The sequence below is a fragment of the Lathyrus oleraceus genome, chromosome 2 (genome assembly GCF_024323335.1).
Source record: "Lathyrus oleraceus cultivar Zhongwan6 chromosome 2, CAAS_Psat_ZW6_1.0, whole genome shotgun sequence".
Lineage (NCBI taxonomy): Eukaryota > Viridiplantae > Streptophyta > Magnoliopsida > Fabales > Fabaceae > Lathyrus > Lathyrus oleraceus.
This window is the reverse complement of record NC_066580.1, coordinates 476,104,924-476,121,140: the sequence shown is the minus strand read 5'-3', so window position 1 is coordinate 476,121,140 and position 16,217 is coordinate 476,104,924. Positions and strand designations below refer to the sequence as shown.

General features: G+C 35.7%; 1 protein-coding gene across 1 annotated transcript in view; it reads left to right on the top strand.

The window, feature by feature from the left end:
- The window catches only part of LOC127120557 (uncharacterized), a 61,617-nt gene extending 45,884 nt beyond the window's left edge, over nt 1-15,733 (top strand). Inside the window, exons 51-62 of the mRNA XM_051051028.1 lie at nt 912-1,424; nt 3,166-3,343; nt 3,463-3,599; nt 4,062-4,188; nt 5,264-5,485; nt 5,554-5,913; nt 11,942-12,100; nt 12,181-12,465; nt 12,538-12,753; nt 12,850-12,902; nt 14,225-14,333; nt 15,013-15,733. Coding sequence (XP_050906985.1) covers nt 912-1,424; nt 3,166-3,343; nt 3,463-3,599; nt 4,062-4,188; nt 5,264-5,485; nt 5,554-5,913; nt 11,942-12,100; nt 12,181-12,465; nt 12,538-12,753; nt 12,850-12,902; nt 14,225-14,333; nt 15,013-15,351 — 2,698 coding nt within the window. The 3' untranslated portion in view covers nt 15,352-15,733. The remainder of the gene's footprint in view (nt 1-911; nt 1,425-3,165; nt 3,344-3,462; nt 3,600-4,061; nt 4,189-5,263; nt 5,486-5,553; nt 5,914-11,941; nt 12,101-12,180; nt 12,466-12,537; nt 12,754-12,849; nt 12,903-14,224; nt 14,334-15,012) is intronic.
- Nucleotides 15,734-16,217: the final 484 nt, after the last annotated feature.

Sequence of the window (16,217 nt, the reverse complement as noted above, 5' to 3'; positions counted from 1 at the left end):
TGAATATTATTCACAATCAGGCTGATTTAGTTTCAAATATATAGAAATACAAACTTATAAAAATTGTACAAATCAAATCTATCACATCTGTCCTATGAGGTCAATACTCCTGATGTTTTTCCATTAATCATATTACACAACATTCCACCTCTGGTGAATGTAATTTTAATTTATCATTCCTTTTAAGTTTTAGATCAGCCATAACTCAACCCTAATAAAATTGGTTTGTAAAGTGAGAACTACATTCAATTGTAAACACATACATATTCAGGTCATATCCCATTCAATGTGAAAATCTTACTCACTCTCATACCAAAGAAGTGACATCTGGTGTGTGATCCGAGTGGCACAATAACGCTAATCTGATAACAGATGTTCTAATGAATCTTGAATAGGATCCTATATTATCTTAAATTTTTGGGTATTTGAGTTGAGCCTAATTTAACCCTTACAAAACCGGCTTGTGAGGTGATAACTATCCTTGCTTATAAACACATGTTCAGACCAGATTTCACTAACTCTTAACAATTCCTTTCATGCAAGTAAGGTCTAAAACATGACAAGCATAACTAACAATATATTAGACAAATAAAATAGAATTCGTACACCCCTTTTCTTTATACTAAAAAAATCTCCTCTTTTTCAAAATCATCAATTTGTAGCATTACTGCACCAATCTATATCTTTTACTTTTTAGCGATAAATGTATAATGATGTAAAAGAATGCAAAGATATATATATATATATATATATATATATATATATATATATATATATATATATATATATATTATATATATATAATATATATATCTTATATAATATATATATATATATATATATATATATATGACTGAAATCCTTGCATGGGTGTGTTTCTATGGGAGAGAAGCTAACATTGCTTGTAACAGAATCGAAAACAGAACAATAGACAAGGCACTTAGCATTCGCCAGTCTGGATTTGGTGAAGATTCCTGGATTCTGTTGAAACCTCTCTCATCTACTAACTTTTCTTGGGAAGATCCATATGGCGATAAGTTTTTAGATGCAAAACTTAGTGAAGAAGATAGCAATGCAATTTGGAAACTTGATTTGGAAAAGACTGGATTGTGCTCGGCTGAATTTGGAATGCAATTACAAGTTTTCGATGTGGGAGACATAATAGTTGCAAAATTCAGAGATGATAAGATGCTCAGTTCAAGCTTATTTGAAGAGATTAGAGACCCAACACCAACTGAAAAATGGGGAGTTTCTTCTGTTCATGCTGAGATGCAAAACAGTGTTACACCGTTTGAGCTCATAGTTGAGTTAGGAGTAGTTGGAATTTCTATGGTGGACCACAGACCAAAGGAGCTCTCCTATTTATACTTAGAAAGGGTGTCCTTAACGTATTCAACTGGCTATGATGGTGGAAGGACAAGCAGGTAACAGCCCCTTATCGCGTTCATCATTTATTTTTACATTTTAAATATGTTTTATTTATTTCGTATTTTTATGAAACTCATGTTTGTTTGATTCTTTGAGAATGGTTTTATATTCACACCCATATAGGCACACCCAAATGACACCCGGTACATGTGGCATTTGTTTTTATTAAATTTTAATATAATAAAATAAAAAATGTTTTATTTTCTTTATCTCTCCTCTGCTACTATCTCTCTCCGAGTAGAATGAAAAAAAAAGCACAAAGGGAAGAGAATCCTCGGGCCTTAAGCTATGAAGAAAAAAAATGTTTCATGGTTACCATTGATAACCTAGACTTATTGATCCCAAAATTCAAGGATCCAAACATTGTTTCTCATGTGTATCCTCATACAAATAATTGTGAAATACGTGTATGAGGAAAATCCAAATTCAATATAAGTAGATTGACCTCTGCAATATATAAGGTCGTTGAGATCACATGTGCAGCAACTACTTTTGCATGTTGTTATCTCATTTTTTGTAAGTTCACTCATGGATTGTTAAGAAATATGGTTGGGCCTAACTCAACCTTACAAAACCGGCTTGTAGTGTGAGGATCTCCCCCACTTATAAAGACATGTTTAGGCTATATATTATCCGATGTGGGACTCTTAACACATCCAGGACTGGACATCTGGAGCGTGGAAATAAATGGTGGGTGGTTCGATAGCGGAAACCTAATACTAGGTGGCCCACCGGATCTTAAACGAGGCTCTTGATACCATGTTAAGAAATGTGGTTGGGCCTAACTCAACCCTACAAAACCCCAAAGTTCTGAGATGGTATCAGAGCCTATCCTAGATCCATTGTTGGGCTTCCTGCATCATCCACGCTTTGAGCTCATTAAGGCCCAAGCGCGAGGGTGTGCGTTGGACTTTCCGCCTTAATTGCGGTCCGCCCCTAGTCGCCTTAATTGCGGCTCTTTAGCTTGCCTCATTGCAGCCACTAACACCTTCGTTGTGTTAATTTTGAAGGGGTAGATTTAGTCCCACATTGCTTCATAGTCTATCCTAGATCTATTGTTGGGCTTCCCGCATCGACCACGCTTGGACTCATTGAGGCCCAAGTGTGAGGGGGTGTGTTGGACTTTCCGTCTTAATTGCGGTCCGTCCCTAGTCGCCTTAATTGCGGCACTTTGGCTTGCCTCATTGTAGCCCCTAACATCTTCGTTGTGTTAGCTTTGAAAGGGTGTATTTAGTCCCACATTGCTTAGAGATATGACCCGTGCTGTGTTTATAAGTGGGGGCAATCTCCCCTTACAAACCGGTTTTGTAGGGATGAGTTAGGCCCAATCCAAATTCTGAGATGGTATTAGAGCCGGTTTTGTAGGGATGAGTTATGTCCAACTCAAATTCTGAGATGGTATCAGAGCCTATCCTAGATCTTGTTGGGCTTCCCGCATCGTCCACGCTATGGGTTCATTGAGGTCCAAGCGTGAGGGTGTGTGTTGGATTTTCCGTCTTAATTGCGGTCCGCCCCTAGTCGCCTTAATTGCGGCACTTTTGCTTGCCTCATTGCAGCCCATAACACCTTCATTGTGTTAGTTTTGAAGGGGTGGATTTAGTCCCACGTAGCCTGTGTTGTATTTATAAGTGGGGGCAATCCTCACCTTACAAGCCGGTTTTGTAGGGATGAGTTAGACCAAACCTAAATTCTGAGATGTATACTTCAGAAAATTGATTTTAGACATCATTTTGACAGGTTCAAACTTATATTTGGTTATTTGCAACTGGACAACCAGCTCCCTCTTACCTTAATGCCCGTGCTCTTGGCACCAGATCAGATCTCTGATGTGCAACACCCAGTATTCAAGATGACAATTACAATGCAGAATGAGAATAAAGATGGAGTTCAAGTTTACCCATATGTTTACATACGGGTATGTTCTATTGAGTTTGATGCTAAGATTTGATATGATATTTCTTACTTTGGTAATATAAATTTCTAATATTTAGATAATATTGTTTTATAATCCTTTGAAATTGATGGACACTCTAGGTAACAGAAAAGTGCTGGAGACTTGATATTCACGAACCTATTATTTGGGCTATTGTGGAGTTCTACAACAATTTACAGTTGAACCGCTTGCCTAAAAGTTCAACAGTCACAGAAATTGATCCAGAAATACGTTTTGAGTAAGATTCTTTTTTCAAAGACCGAAATAATACAAGATATGGCTGTTGTTTATCTTCAGAGTTTAGTATATTATATAACTGGCTGTATTTTTGCCTAGATTTTTTTTCTCCATCAGCATCAACTTTCCTTTACACTTATCAATCATATCATATGTGCATGTCTCCTCTATTAATGTATTGACACTTAAAAGGATGCATTACATCTGTCCTACAACATGTAACCTTTGTATTTGTATTATATACTATAAAAGGCTGTAGAATATCTCTCTTAGCAGTTGATCTACATTTGTCCAAAATGTAACCCTTGGACTTTTAATAAATTTATATCAAGTATCTACTTTTCATTCATTTCCATTTAGTTTTAAGCACTTTTTTTGTTTGTTAGGTGTATTTGTCCAAAGAATAATACCGGAATTGCCAGCAATAATCTTCCTATAATTTTTACTCCCTGTGATTTTGCAGCTTAATAGACGTATCTGAAGTGAGGTTGAAGTTGTCACTGGAAACTGCTCCAGGACAAAGACCTCACGGGGTCCTAGGCATATGGAGTCCTATACTTTCTGCGGTTGGAAATGCCTTCAAGATCCAGGTGAGTTATCCCATCTGTGTAATATTGGCAATAGCTCTATTTCTGGATAAATTACCTATTAGTTTTTTTTTACATATTACTTGCTTTATGCTGATTTATCAAGAAAAATCAATTCATATTGTTACAATTTCACATTTATTAGAAATAAGGCCAAGTTAGTACTTTTTAGTCTTAGGAAATCTTCACCCACAAAACTGGCTTCTAGGGTGATGATTTCCTATGTTTAGGCTTTATCTCATCTAATGTGGCATTCTTAACTGTTAGCTTTTAGCTTGAGTTGGCATAGTCCAAATTCTAAGATGGCATGAGAGAGATGTCTGATCCGGCACACAATGGTCTGTGTTGAGATTCCAAACGGACTAAAATATGTGATACGAACACACCCGCTTATGCCAAAATAGAGTCATATGGAACATTGGCATTTAAGGATGGCCCAATAGTGAATCTAAGAGCTACCACCGGTGCCTATCACTTTTTAAATCCGTCGGCATTGTATCTTTCTTCAAATCTTGTTTTTCACGAGAGGCTAAACACATAGAAGTTGATTGTCATTCATTAGAGATAAGATCACTTTTGGCATAATTAAAACCTCATTAGTGAGCTCTAATAACCATTTAGCTAATATCTTCACCAAACCTCTGCGGAGACCTAAGAATGATCATAACAAGTTTTATACATGTGATATATATGCTCTAGCTTGACGAACAATGTTGATTATTATCTATTGAGTATTGTTTGTATAGTTTCCTTATGAAGAAATAGTCATGAAAAAATAGAAAGCTAGTATTACAGTGAGGTTTGCAAATTTATCATTTTTTAAAATACATAAGAAACACTTTTATACAATTCCAAATTAACTATTTCGTTTAAATAAACTATTCTAAACTTAACGGTCTGATTAATGGGCCAATGCAATTATTACAAATATATGTTATTTTCAACAGTTTTCTTGTTATCCAAAAATCCCATAATTCATCTCGACATTGTTTTGCAACATGAAATTGTAAAATAATGTGACTAACATTGCAACTAACATTGTAATTAATTACACTAACATTACGACCTATTATTTTAGGTACATTTGAGGAGGGTAATGCACAGAGACAGATTCATGCGGAAAAGCTCTATAGTTTCGGCCATTGGAAACCGTGTTTGGAGAGATTTGATTCACAACCCTTTGCATTTAATATTTTCAGTTGACGTGCTAGGTATGACTAGTTCAACCTTGGCTTCTCTTAGCAGAGGATTTGCCGAGCTCTCCACTGATGGACAATTTCTACAACTACGGGCAAAGCAGGTAAAATGTTTTATCATAATTGATTATATAAGTCCATGTGCATCAAGATGACTTTAGCATTGTAACAGGTTCGATCAAGGAGAATTACTGGGGTTGGGGATGGGATCATTCAAGGAACAGAAGCCCTTGCTCAAGGATTTGCTTTTGGGGTTTCTGGTGTGGTGAGAAAGCCTGTCGAAAGTGCCCGACAGAATGGTCTCTTAGGGTTGGCTCATGGGCTTGGCCGTGCATTTTTAGGTTTCATTGTGCAGCCAGTAAGTGGGGCACTGGATTTTTTCTCATTGACTGTTGATGGAATTGGTGCAAGCTGTTCCAAGTGCCTTGAGGTTTTCAACAGCAGGACTACCTTTCAAAGAATTAGAAATCCTCGGTCTATACATGCTGATGGGATACTCAGAGAGTATTATGAGAGAGAAGCTATTGGGCAGGTATTCTAATCAATTCTATCTCTGAGTTTGTGAACCGTTTGAGTTTATTGTTGTAACTTTAACAGCTATGCTATCGGTTCATTTCATGAAAAACTAAGTATACCTCATTACTAAGACTGATATGTTCTGAGACTTATTTTGAAGTTTAATCTTGCAACCTAAAAAGTGTTGTGAATTCTTTTGCCCTTGATCAGAAAGAGATCACCAACCTTATACCTAAGAGATCGGGGAGATTATCGTTTAGTTGGATAGTGTTAGGGCCTTCGGGCATAGGGATGTGCAGACTCTGAAACTCTGTCTTCTAACAAAATACTAAGTTTAGTTGGTATAGAGCTCCAATTCGGGAGCTATGTGAATTGTTCTTAATGATAATCCAACCTGTGTTATAAAAGAAGCTTGTTGGTGGTTGTTGTTGATCAATGAATTGAAGATATTGGGAAAAATAGGTAAAAGCTATTCTATTTTATTCGGCAGACTTAGGCTGATTTATATAGTGAAGATGTAATTATTACAATTGATTTTCTCCTTAATGGAGAATAAATAAAAATAAAGATAGTATTAAAGACAATAATAAAACCGAAAATAATATATTTTCCAACATCCCCCCTCAAGTTGGTGCATAGATATCTATCATGCCTAACTTGTCTATTAAATACTTAAAAGTAGGTCTTGTCAAACTTTTGGTCAGGATATCCGCGGTTTGTTGACTTGAAGTCATGAAGGGTAGACATATGATTCCCGCATCTAACTTCTCCTTTATGAAGTGTCGATCAATCTCGATATGCTTGGTTCTGTCATGTTGAACTGAATTATGAGCTATGCTAATAGCAACTTTACTGTTACAATTTCAATGGAAGCTCAATTTTCATCTTAAGTTCTTCTAGGACTCTAAGGATCCATAATCCTTCACAAATACCTTGAGACATAGCTCTAAACTCGGCCTTTGCACTACTCCTTGCTACAACTCCTTGTTCTTGCTCCTCCATGTCACAAGATTACCCCAAACATAGGTACAATATCCAGAGGTTGATCTTCTATCTGTGGCTGAACCTACCCAATCGGCATCGGTGAAGATAGACACATTTCTTTCCATAGTCTTCTTAAAAATAATCCTTTTCCAGGATTTCCCTTCAAATATCTCAGTATCCTAAAGACTGCCTCAAGGTGTTCCTCGAAAGGAGAATGCATAAACTGACTCACTGCACTAACTGAGAAAGTAATATCAGGTCAGGTGTGTGACAAATAAATCAGTTTCCCAACCAATCTCTGATATCTCCCAGTACCAACAGAAACATTACATTCTCCCCAAAGTTTAGCATTAGGATCCATAGGGGTATCTGCAGGACGACATCCATTTATTCCTGTTTCTTTCAACAAGTCTATAATGTATTTCTATTATGAAACCACAATACCATTTTTTGACTGAGCAACCTCCGTACCTAGAAAATATCTCATGAATCCCAGGTCCTTGATTTCAAAGCTATTGCCAATTTCTCTTTTACTCTTGCCATTTCCATTGTATCGTCTCCAGTAAGGACAATATCATCAACATAAACAATCAGGACAACAACTTTTCCGTCATGGGAGAATTTTATGAATAAGGTGTGATCAGTCTGTCCTTGGATGTACCCTTGTTTCTTCATGGACTGAGTGAATTTTTCAAACCAAACTCTAGGGGACTGCTTTAATCCATACAAAGACTTATTTAGTTTTCACACATTTGATCCAAATTTGTTTTCAAAGCCCGGAGAAATGTCTATATATACTTCTTTTAGATCGCCATTAAGAAATGCATTCTTAACATCTAACGAATGCAAAGGCCAATCCGTTTTAGCAACAAGAGACAAAAGAATTCTGACAGTGTTCAATTTTGCAACAGGAGCAAATGTCTCTGAATAATCTATACCATAGGTCTGAGTAAGGCCTTTAGCCACCAAGCGAGCCTTGTACCTTTCAATTGACTCATCTGAATTATACTTCATAGTAAACACCCATTTGCATCCAACTTTCTTCTTGCCATATGGTAGTGACGTAACAATCCAAGTTTTGTTCTTTTCCAGAGCAGCTTTCATCTCCTCAAGTACAGCTTTCCTCCACTTTGGAATTTCTAGAGCAACCTATACACTTTTTGGAATTTTTACACTAGACAATTTTGAAGTGAAGGCAGACATAGATGAAGAAAAATTTGAATATGATATAAAATTGGACATGGGATGTTTAGTGCAAGATCTGACAGGTTTTCTAATGGCAACAAGATCATCTATATCAGGATACAAAATACGACTCTCAGAAACAGATATAGACTTACCTTTTTTTATGTTAGGAAATTGATCATTCCCCGGTTCAGATTCCTGGCAGTGTTGAGATGTGGACCGGTTCTTACCTTTATGGTGCTTTTTCACAAAAACATTTTCTATCCAATTTCTGTTTCCTAATTCAAATTTGTTTTGTTGAAGTGACTTGTTATTTTGTGGCATTTCAATTAGATCATCATTATCATCGTTTTTCAGAATTCTCATTGTTTTCTACAAAAGAAAATGTAGGCTCGAATTCACAAGGTTCCTTACTCATAACAGGAGTAGGATCAGATAAAGAATCATGGTCATTTTCTGTTGGTGCAGGTGTAAAAATCTTAGAATTTTTTGATACTGGCAAAGATAAGTTATTTAAAAAACTCATGTCCTCAATTTGAAACGAGTCTTCGTTTATCTCCCCCCCTTGAAGATGAGTGTCATAAAAGAAAAGTTTATTTTCAAAGAATGTAACATGCATAGTGACAAACATTTTCTTATTTTTTGGATAAAATCATTTATATCCTTTTTGGATTGGGGAGTATCCAACAAAGACACATTTTGTAGCACGTGGTTCAAGTTTCCCAACATTTTTATGTTCATGAACAAAGGTTGTGCAACCAAAGATTTTTAAAGTCAAATCAGTTAAAACACGAGTACTAGGAAAACATTCTTTGAAGACATTAATAGGAGTTTGAAAATTGAGAATTTTGAAGGGCATTATGTTAATTAAATACGCAGCTGTTAAAACAGCTTCGTCCCACAAATAATTTGGTACTTTATTTGAAAAAAGGTAGAGCTCTAGCAACCTCTAGTAAATGTCTATTTTTTCTTTCGGCCACTCCATTTTGTTGAGGAGTATTAGGACATGAACTTTGATGTGCAATCCTATTTTTTAAAAAAAAATCATCCAGGATAGTGTTAAAATATTCTTTGCCATTATCACTTCTAAAGACTTGGATATTTGTTTGAAATTGGTTCTGCACCATCGAAAAAAATTATTTACAGCCTGACAAACATTTGATATCCCCTTTAACAAGTACACCCAACATACTCTTGTATGGTCATCTATAAATGTGATAAACCATTTTTAGAGAGAGTGTGTACTTGTACGGTTAGCGGCCCAAACATCCCTGTGAATAATAGAATTTTTTTTTGATGATTTATAAGATTGTATTGAAAACTGGGAACAATGATGCTTTGCAAACTCACATGCTTCACATTTAAACGAAGAAAAGCTTTTATTGTGAAATATCTTAGGAAACAAGTGTTTTAAGTAACGAAAACTAGGATGACCTAATCTTAAATGTCATACCATAATGTTGTCATATTTATTATTCAAAACAGAAAAAGACTCAAAGCAGGAACTTATTATTTTTTATGGTAGTTGTGATGCAGATCCAATGTCAAGGTAGTAGAGTCCTCCACTCTTCTTAACACTGTCAATCATCTTCCCCGAGTTCAAACCCTGAAAGACACAGTGAGATCGAAAAAAATTAGTTTAACAATTTATATCTTGGCCTAATTTACTGACGGACATTAAATTACAAGATAAATTTGGAACATGTAGGACATTTTTAAGAGTTAACATTGGAGACAACACAACCGACCCTTTACCTGCAATGGTTGAAAAAGAGCCATCTGCGATTTTTATTTTTTGATTACCTGCACATGGACTATATGAAGAGAACAAAGTAGATTCACCTGTCATGTGATCGGAGGCACCTGAATCTATTATCTAAGTATGTCTGAGACTGACACTAAGAAATGCAAAATTATCTTTTGTTGCTATAGAGCAAAAAGGGGTTGGAGACTCGAGGAGTTTATACAGTCTGTCTAGTTGCTCCGTAGTGAGTGGAAACTGAGACGAAGGAGGTTGCTGCCCTTGATCAGAATTACTAGTCTGAAATGCACGATCACTTTTCTTCTTCCAGTTAGGAGGTTTGTCTTTGAGCTTCCAGCAAGTTTCATGTGTATGCCATTCGCGTTTGCAGTGATCACATCAATGAACTTTGTCTGATCTTCTTCCCTCGTCAAGGTTCCTAGTAGTCAGAGCTGAGCCTTCAGATTCAGAATTTCGTGGTGTCTTGCCCATCATAATTCCTTACCGTGCCTCTTCCCTTCTTATTTCTGCAAAAGTTTCACGAAGAGTTGGCAATGATACTTTTCCTAAAACTCTACCTCTTACCTCATCAAGGTCTTTATTGAGCCCAGCGACACGATCATTTTCTTGCCTCTTGAGAAACAAAACACTATCTTCTGTACACCTCCAATTGTCATCATAACAGAGATCTAACTCTTGCCACAGTGTCAATAGCTCATTTTAATAAGCAGTTACACTCCTGTCACCTTGTTTCGCATGCCATAACTTTGATTTTAAACCAAAAATTTGAGAGGAGTTTTGAATATCAAAGTATGTTTCCTTAACAGCTTCCCACACATCCTTTGCGGAAGGATTCCAGCTTCCATAGAGCTTACCAGCCACACAATAATCAAAGAGTTTTTCGACTTTCAATATTTGTAACGAGGGTCTTCTGTTGCCGGCTCAGCTACCGCTCCTGTTAAGAAATCAAGTTTTTCTTTGCTATCCAATACCAACCGAACGGTTTGAGCCCATTCATTATAGTTATTCGCTTTCATTTTAGGGATATTGACCTTGAGGGAGTATGAGGAACCCTCTTGATCGTTACCGCCTATGTTGGAATAACTGTCACCAAAAACAATGTCGTTCCTGTTTCCATTGTTGCCGTCATTACTGCCATTGTTTATGACCATCGGCGGTTCCTCTCGTACGCCGTTTCCGCGGCCAACGCCTGACTCAGGTTGCGGTTGTTCGCCATGGTTGGATCCAGTGTAGGCCTGAGGAAGACCACCTGTTGTTGTTATTCATCATAGGAGGCTAAACGGGTATGTGAATCGGGTCGGGTAAGAAAGTGGGTCGAACAAAAAAATGTCGAGGAAAACTTTATGGTAACCCCTAACCCAACAAAAATAGGTTGAGGAAAGCTTTATGGTAATCCCTAACCCAACAAAAATAGGTTGAAGAAAGTTTTACGGTAACCCTTAACCCAGTGCTCTTAACTCAATAACAATAGGTTGAGGAAAGCTTTACGGACCCCTAACCCAGTGCTCTTGACCATATTGAAAAAAATAGGTAAAAGCTGTTCTATTTTATTCGTCAGCCTTAGGCTGACTTATATAGTGAAGATACAATTATTACAATTGATTTTCTCCTTAATGAAGAATAAAGAAAAATAAAGGTAATATTAAAGGCAATAATAAAACCGGAAATAATATATTTTTCAACCGAAGACTACTACTTTCAGGCCATTTTAGTATATATGTAGTAGATGCAGTCTTGGGCTGTGATAGAACTATATTGTTCTCTTGAAGCATCAATAATTATATATTTTTCCTAACAAGTCATGGTTGAAACAAATATCATCAAAGTAAACTCATGCCTCCAGTTAGAACCATTTCAGGTTAGATAGGGGGCTTTGACTTGTGGCGAGTAATCATTTATATAGCTATGACTATGAATAAGTATGAGACTTATTTTTTTTCTTTTTTATGATGAAGTTATATTTGTATCACATGGAAAAATACACTCACTAGTCACCAGAAAAGATTCGCCAAGATTTCTAAATGCTTGTATTTTCTTGTATTTTAAAATTGTTTGTCAGTCTACTGATTAATTGTATGGTATCTTATGCAACGCAATATTTTCTTGGTTCCAGATGGTGCTTTACCTTGGAGAGGCAAGTCGGCAATTTGGCTGTACTGAGATTTTCAAGGAACCTTCAAAATTTGCATTGTCTGATTATTATGAAGAGCATTTTACTGTACCTCATCAGAGAATTGTTTTAGTTACCAACAAACGAGTCATGTTGCTACAGGTTAGTCAACGAACTTAATCATGCATGTTTAGTATTATGTTTCTCATCTTGAAAGTGACTCAACTGGCTTTCCTGCTTAGTGTCTTGCTCCTGATAAGATGGATAAAAAGCCTTGCAAAATCATGTGGGATGTGCCTTGGGATGAGTTGATGGCATTGGAGTTAGCAAAAGCAGGCAGTTCCCAACCCTCTCATTTGATCCTCCATCTGAAACATTTCCGGAGATCTGAGAATTTTGTTAGAGTCATAAAATGCAGTAGTGTGGAAGAATTTGAGGGAAGAGAACCCCAAGCTGTAAAGATATGTTTAGTAGTGCGTAAAACGTGGAAGGCATATCAGTCTGATAAGAGAAGCTTGATTCTGAAAGTAAGTGATATTTATACTGATTCATTTCAGTTAGTTAGTTGAACTGAATCTTAATAAAATACTCACTTCCAGGTTCCTTCAAGTCAGAGACATGTATACTTTTCCTGGACTGAAGTGGATAGTAGAGAACCACGCACCTTAAATAAGGCCATTATTAGTTCAAGAGAAATATCATCATCTAGCACTGCATCTGATGACAGGCGATTCGTCAGACATGGCATTACGTTTTCCAAAATATGGAGCAGTGAACAAGAATACAAAGGCCGATGTTCGTTATGCAAAAAACAGGTGATTTACCATTCTCCCTTGCGCATTTCTGCTGAAATTTCTTAAGTATGCACTGGGGCATGAGATTCTAAAACTGGAAGCAATTCTATTTTTCAGACCTCTCAAGATGGTGGAATTTGTAGCATTTGGAGGCCTGTGTGTCCTGATGGGTAATTATCATTTTTTTTTCTTTACTTACTCAAAAATATCAATTTGTTAAGAATACTTGGAGAGAGAGAGAGTATTTTTGGATAATCTGAAGCCTAACTCTAGGAAGGATAAAAGCTAGATCATGAAGTGGGAGTTTCCCTGTACTTATAACCACATACTTAGCTATATCACTAGCCAATGTGGGATCTCAAACACACTCCTCTCACATCCAGGATTGAGCATCTGGGATATGCAGTTTGCAAGACTGGACATCCGTGAGTGGCCCGAGAACATGTCTTGGATAGACTGTTACACCACCTTATATTTTGTGCTTACCGAAAATATGTCTTGTGTATAATATGAAATGTTGTGATGCAAAAGACGTTATTAATTCTTATTAATACTTCTATTAGACTCTTAAACATAATCAAAGAAGGAAAGGGAAAAGAGAGAATAAATACTTTGTTTGGATTTGGACTATATACGATCTTATGTATAGTATGATATGCTGTGATTCAAAAGACAATATTAGATTGTACTGATAGTTGCACTGCCCTCTTAATTACAGAAGTGAATAAACCATTGATTATAAAGGAATATGGTAATCAATCCTAAAAGATTGCCAAAAATATTAACTATTCGAAGATATATTGGCATTGTGTGATAAAATGTTATTTATACCACGTGAGGGTGTAAACCATGTCAAACAAGTTAGAAGCTTAAGAAAATTAAATTGTTTGTAAAACACAAATTATATAAATTATTAATGTCCTGGACATAAGCAATTCAGGTAGATAACAAATTTTATCAGTTTTTTTTTTTTAAACTTGTCAAAGATGATAATTCCTACGAAGTGTGAAGTTTGCAGTTCTCTTGGTGTATTTAATATTGAAAAGAAAAAGAAACCTTGATTTCCAATTAAAAACCATGTGCTAATCTAAGTTGACTTTGGATGCGATTTGATGAAACAAAACATCCTGCTTTAGTACGAGGTCTTCAATGTCACACTCTTCCAAATGTTGAACTTTGAGTTCTATTTCTAACTCAAATCACCATAATACATACATATCTAAGTGAATAGATTGAATTTGGATAAGATCTAAATTATCCAATTTAGATTTAATGAAAGTTCTATCTTTATCATAAATATTTGTCTCTGTTCGTTGTATATTTTCTTTACTTGTAATAAATTGGTTGTTTCTTAGCCTAATAAATTCTGCCTTTTTATTCTTTCATTGTATGGCTCTATTTGATAAGAGTAAAGAAAATACTTTCTTCAAGACATGCCTTTGTACTAGTTATAATTTACTTGTTTGTAATGTAAAAACAATTACCTTTTCAGGTATACTTATATTGGGGATATTGCTCATGTTGGCATCCATCCTCCAAATGTTGCTGCTATCTACCGCAAGATTGATGAATTTTTTGCTCTCCCCGTGGGATACGATCTGGTAAGGTTATACTTGATGTTAAGAGTACAATTTACTTTTGTCAGAGCGTTCATAGGACAGAAAATCAAGTTTAATTAGTTCATACTTGATGTTAAGAGTACAATTTACTTTTGTCAGAACGTTCATAGGACAGAAAATCAAGTTTAATCAGTTCATACTTGACGTTAAGAGTACAATTTACTTTTGTCAGAACATTCATAGGACAGAAAATCAAATTTCATTACTCCTTTCAGAAAAGGAATATACCTTACCTTTTCCCAACAATACATAAAGAATAATCAAAGTAAACATAGAGCAAACTTTCATAACCCCTCAGAGACAAAAGCTTCAGTAACACAGTATCATCTGTCCGACTAAATCATACAAGTTTCACTCCCTAAATTTCACTGAATAATCTAGTGTGACTTGCATGCATAGTCTTAATAATTAGGGTAAAATATATTTTATTGAATAAATTATGCTTACAATACATCAGATATATATACAAGGATTGCAAGATTAATAAGAAGTATTATTAGGACTTCTATACAATCAAATCATATAATTGAGGGATAAAAATACGGTTGTTTTTCTGTTGTGCTATTCCAAATGTTTGTGCTAGTAAACAATGCTAATCATGATTGAGTAGATTGTAGATTTTATGTCATATCACCCACGGATGGTTTGACACTCTCTGTAGGTGTGGAGAAATTGCTTAGAAGACTATGTGAGTCCGGTGTCAATTTGGCACCCACGGGCACCAGATGGATTTGTGTCTCCTGGATGTGTTGCCATTGCTGGTTATTTGGAACCAGAGCCTGATCTTGTTCACTGTATTGCTGAGTCTCTGGTTGAGGAAACACAATTTGAAGATCAAAAAGTTTGGTCTGCACCTGATTCATATCCATGGAGCATTCATATGTATCAAGTACAGAGTGATGCTCTACATTTTGTGGCTCTACGACAAACCAAGGAAGAATCTGACTGGAAGCCCAAGAGGGTCCGTGATGGCCCTCACTCTCAGTTGCAATCACCGTAGTCTTAATCTCCCTGGAGCTTCTGTATCTGTGCATGTGCCGTTCTAAAGAAGACAATACTTAATGCATAGAAACAAAAAAGAAGACAGTAATACAAGATGGAGGCTTTGTTTTTCTTGTGATTATTACTTGTGTCCGGCTTGATTGAACTTGAATGAGTATAATGCAGTGTACATATATTCTATCTGATTCACTGGTTCATTCAGTGATAGATGTTGTATGCTTGATGTACCCAAAATGCACCAAGTGGCAACTGCTACATTGCAAGCAGTGATCCATTTATACTTGTATTGCTGCAAAGACGCTTTTGGCTTTTCATTTTGATATACCACATGTTACACAACTGGGGTCCACCCACTTTAAAGATTTTGCTGATTTGTTGTAGGTGATTTGAGCATTATATTTCGTGGCAGAGGTGGTGTGCTTACAGTCTTCTTTTCTTGGTTGGTACTAGTTGACAAGAAAATAAAACTAGATAAGACAATTTCCTATGAAAATTGAAAATGGAACTAAAATGATTTTGTGAAATTTGAGACAATTTCTTTATTTTATATTCTCTCCATTTTAAAATGACTCTCATTTAAAGTTTTTATATACAAATTAAGAAATGTAATAATGCTATCATAAAACATTACAATTTCACTAAATTAACTATATTAAAGTATTGCAAGTAGTGTGTATAGTAATAATTAAATGATATAATTTAAAAAATTATAATCATTGTTATATTGAAAAAGTGAGAACGATAATCATTTTGAAATAGGAGTATTAAAAGAAATTTGTGTTTTTTTTAGTTAATTCTATGATATTTGTCAAAGAATCAATTTTATAAAGGCTTAAATTTATTATTGTATGTGTATGTGGGATC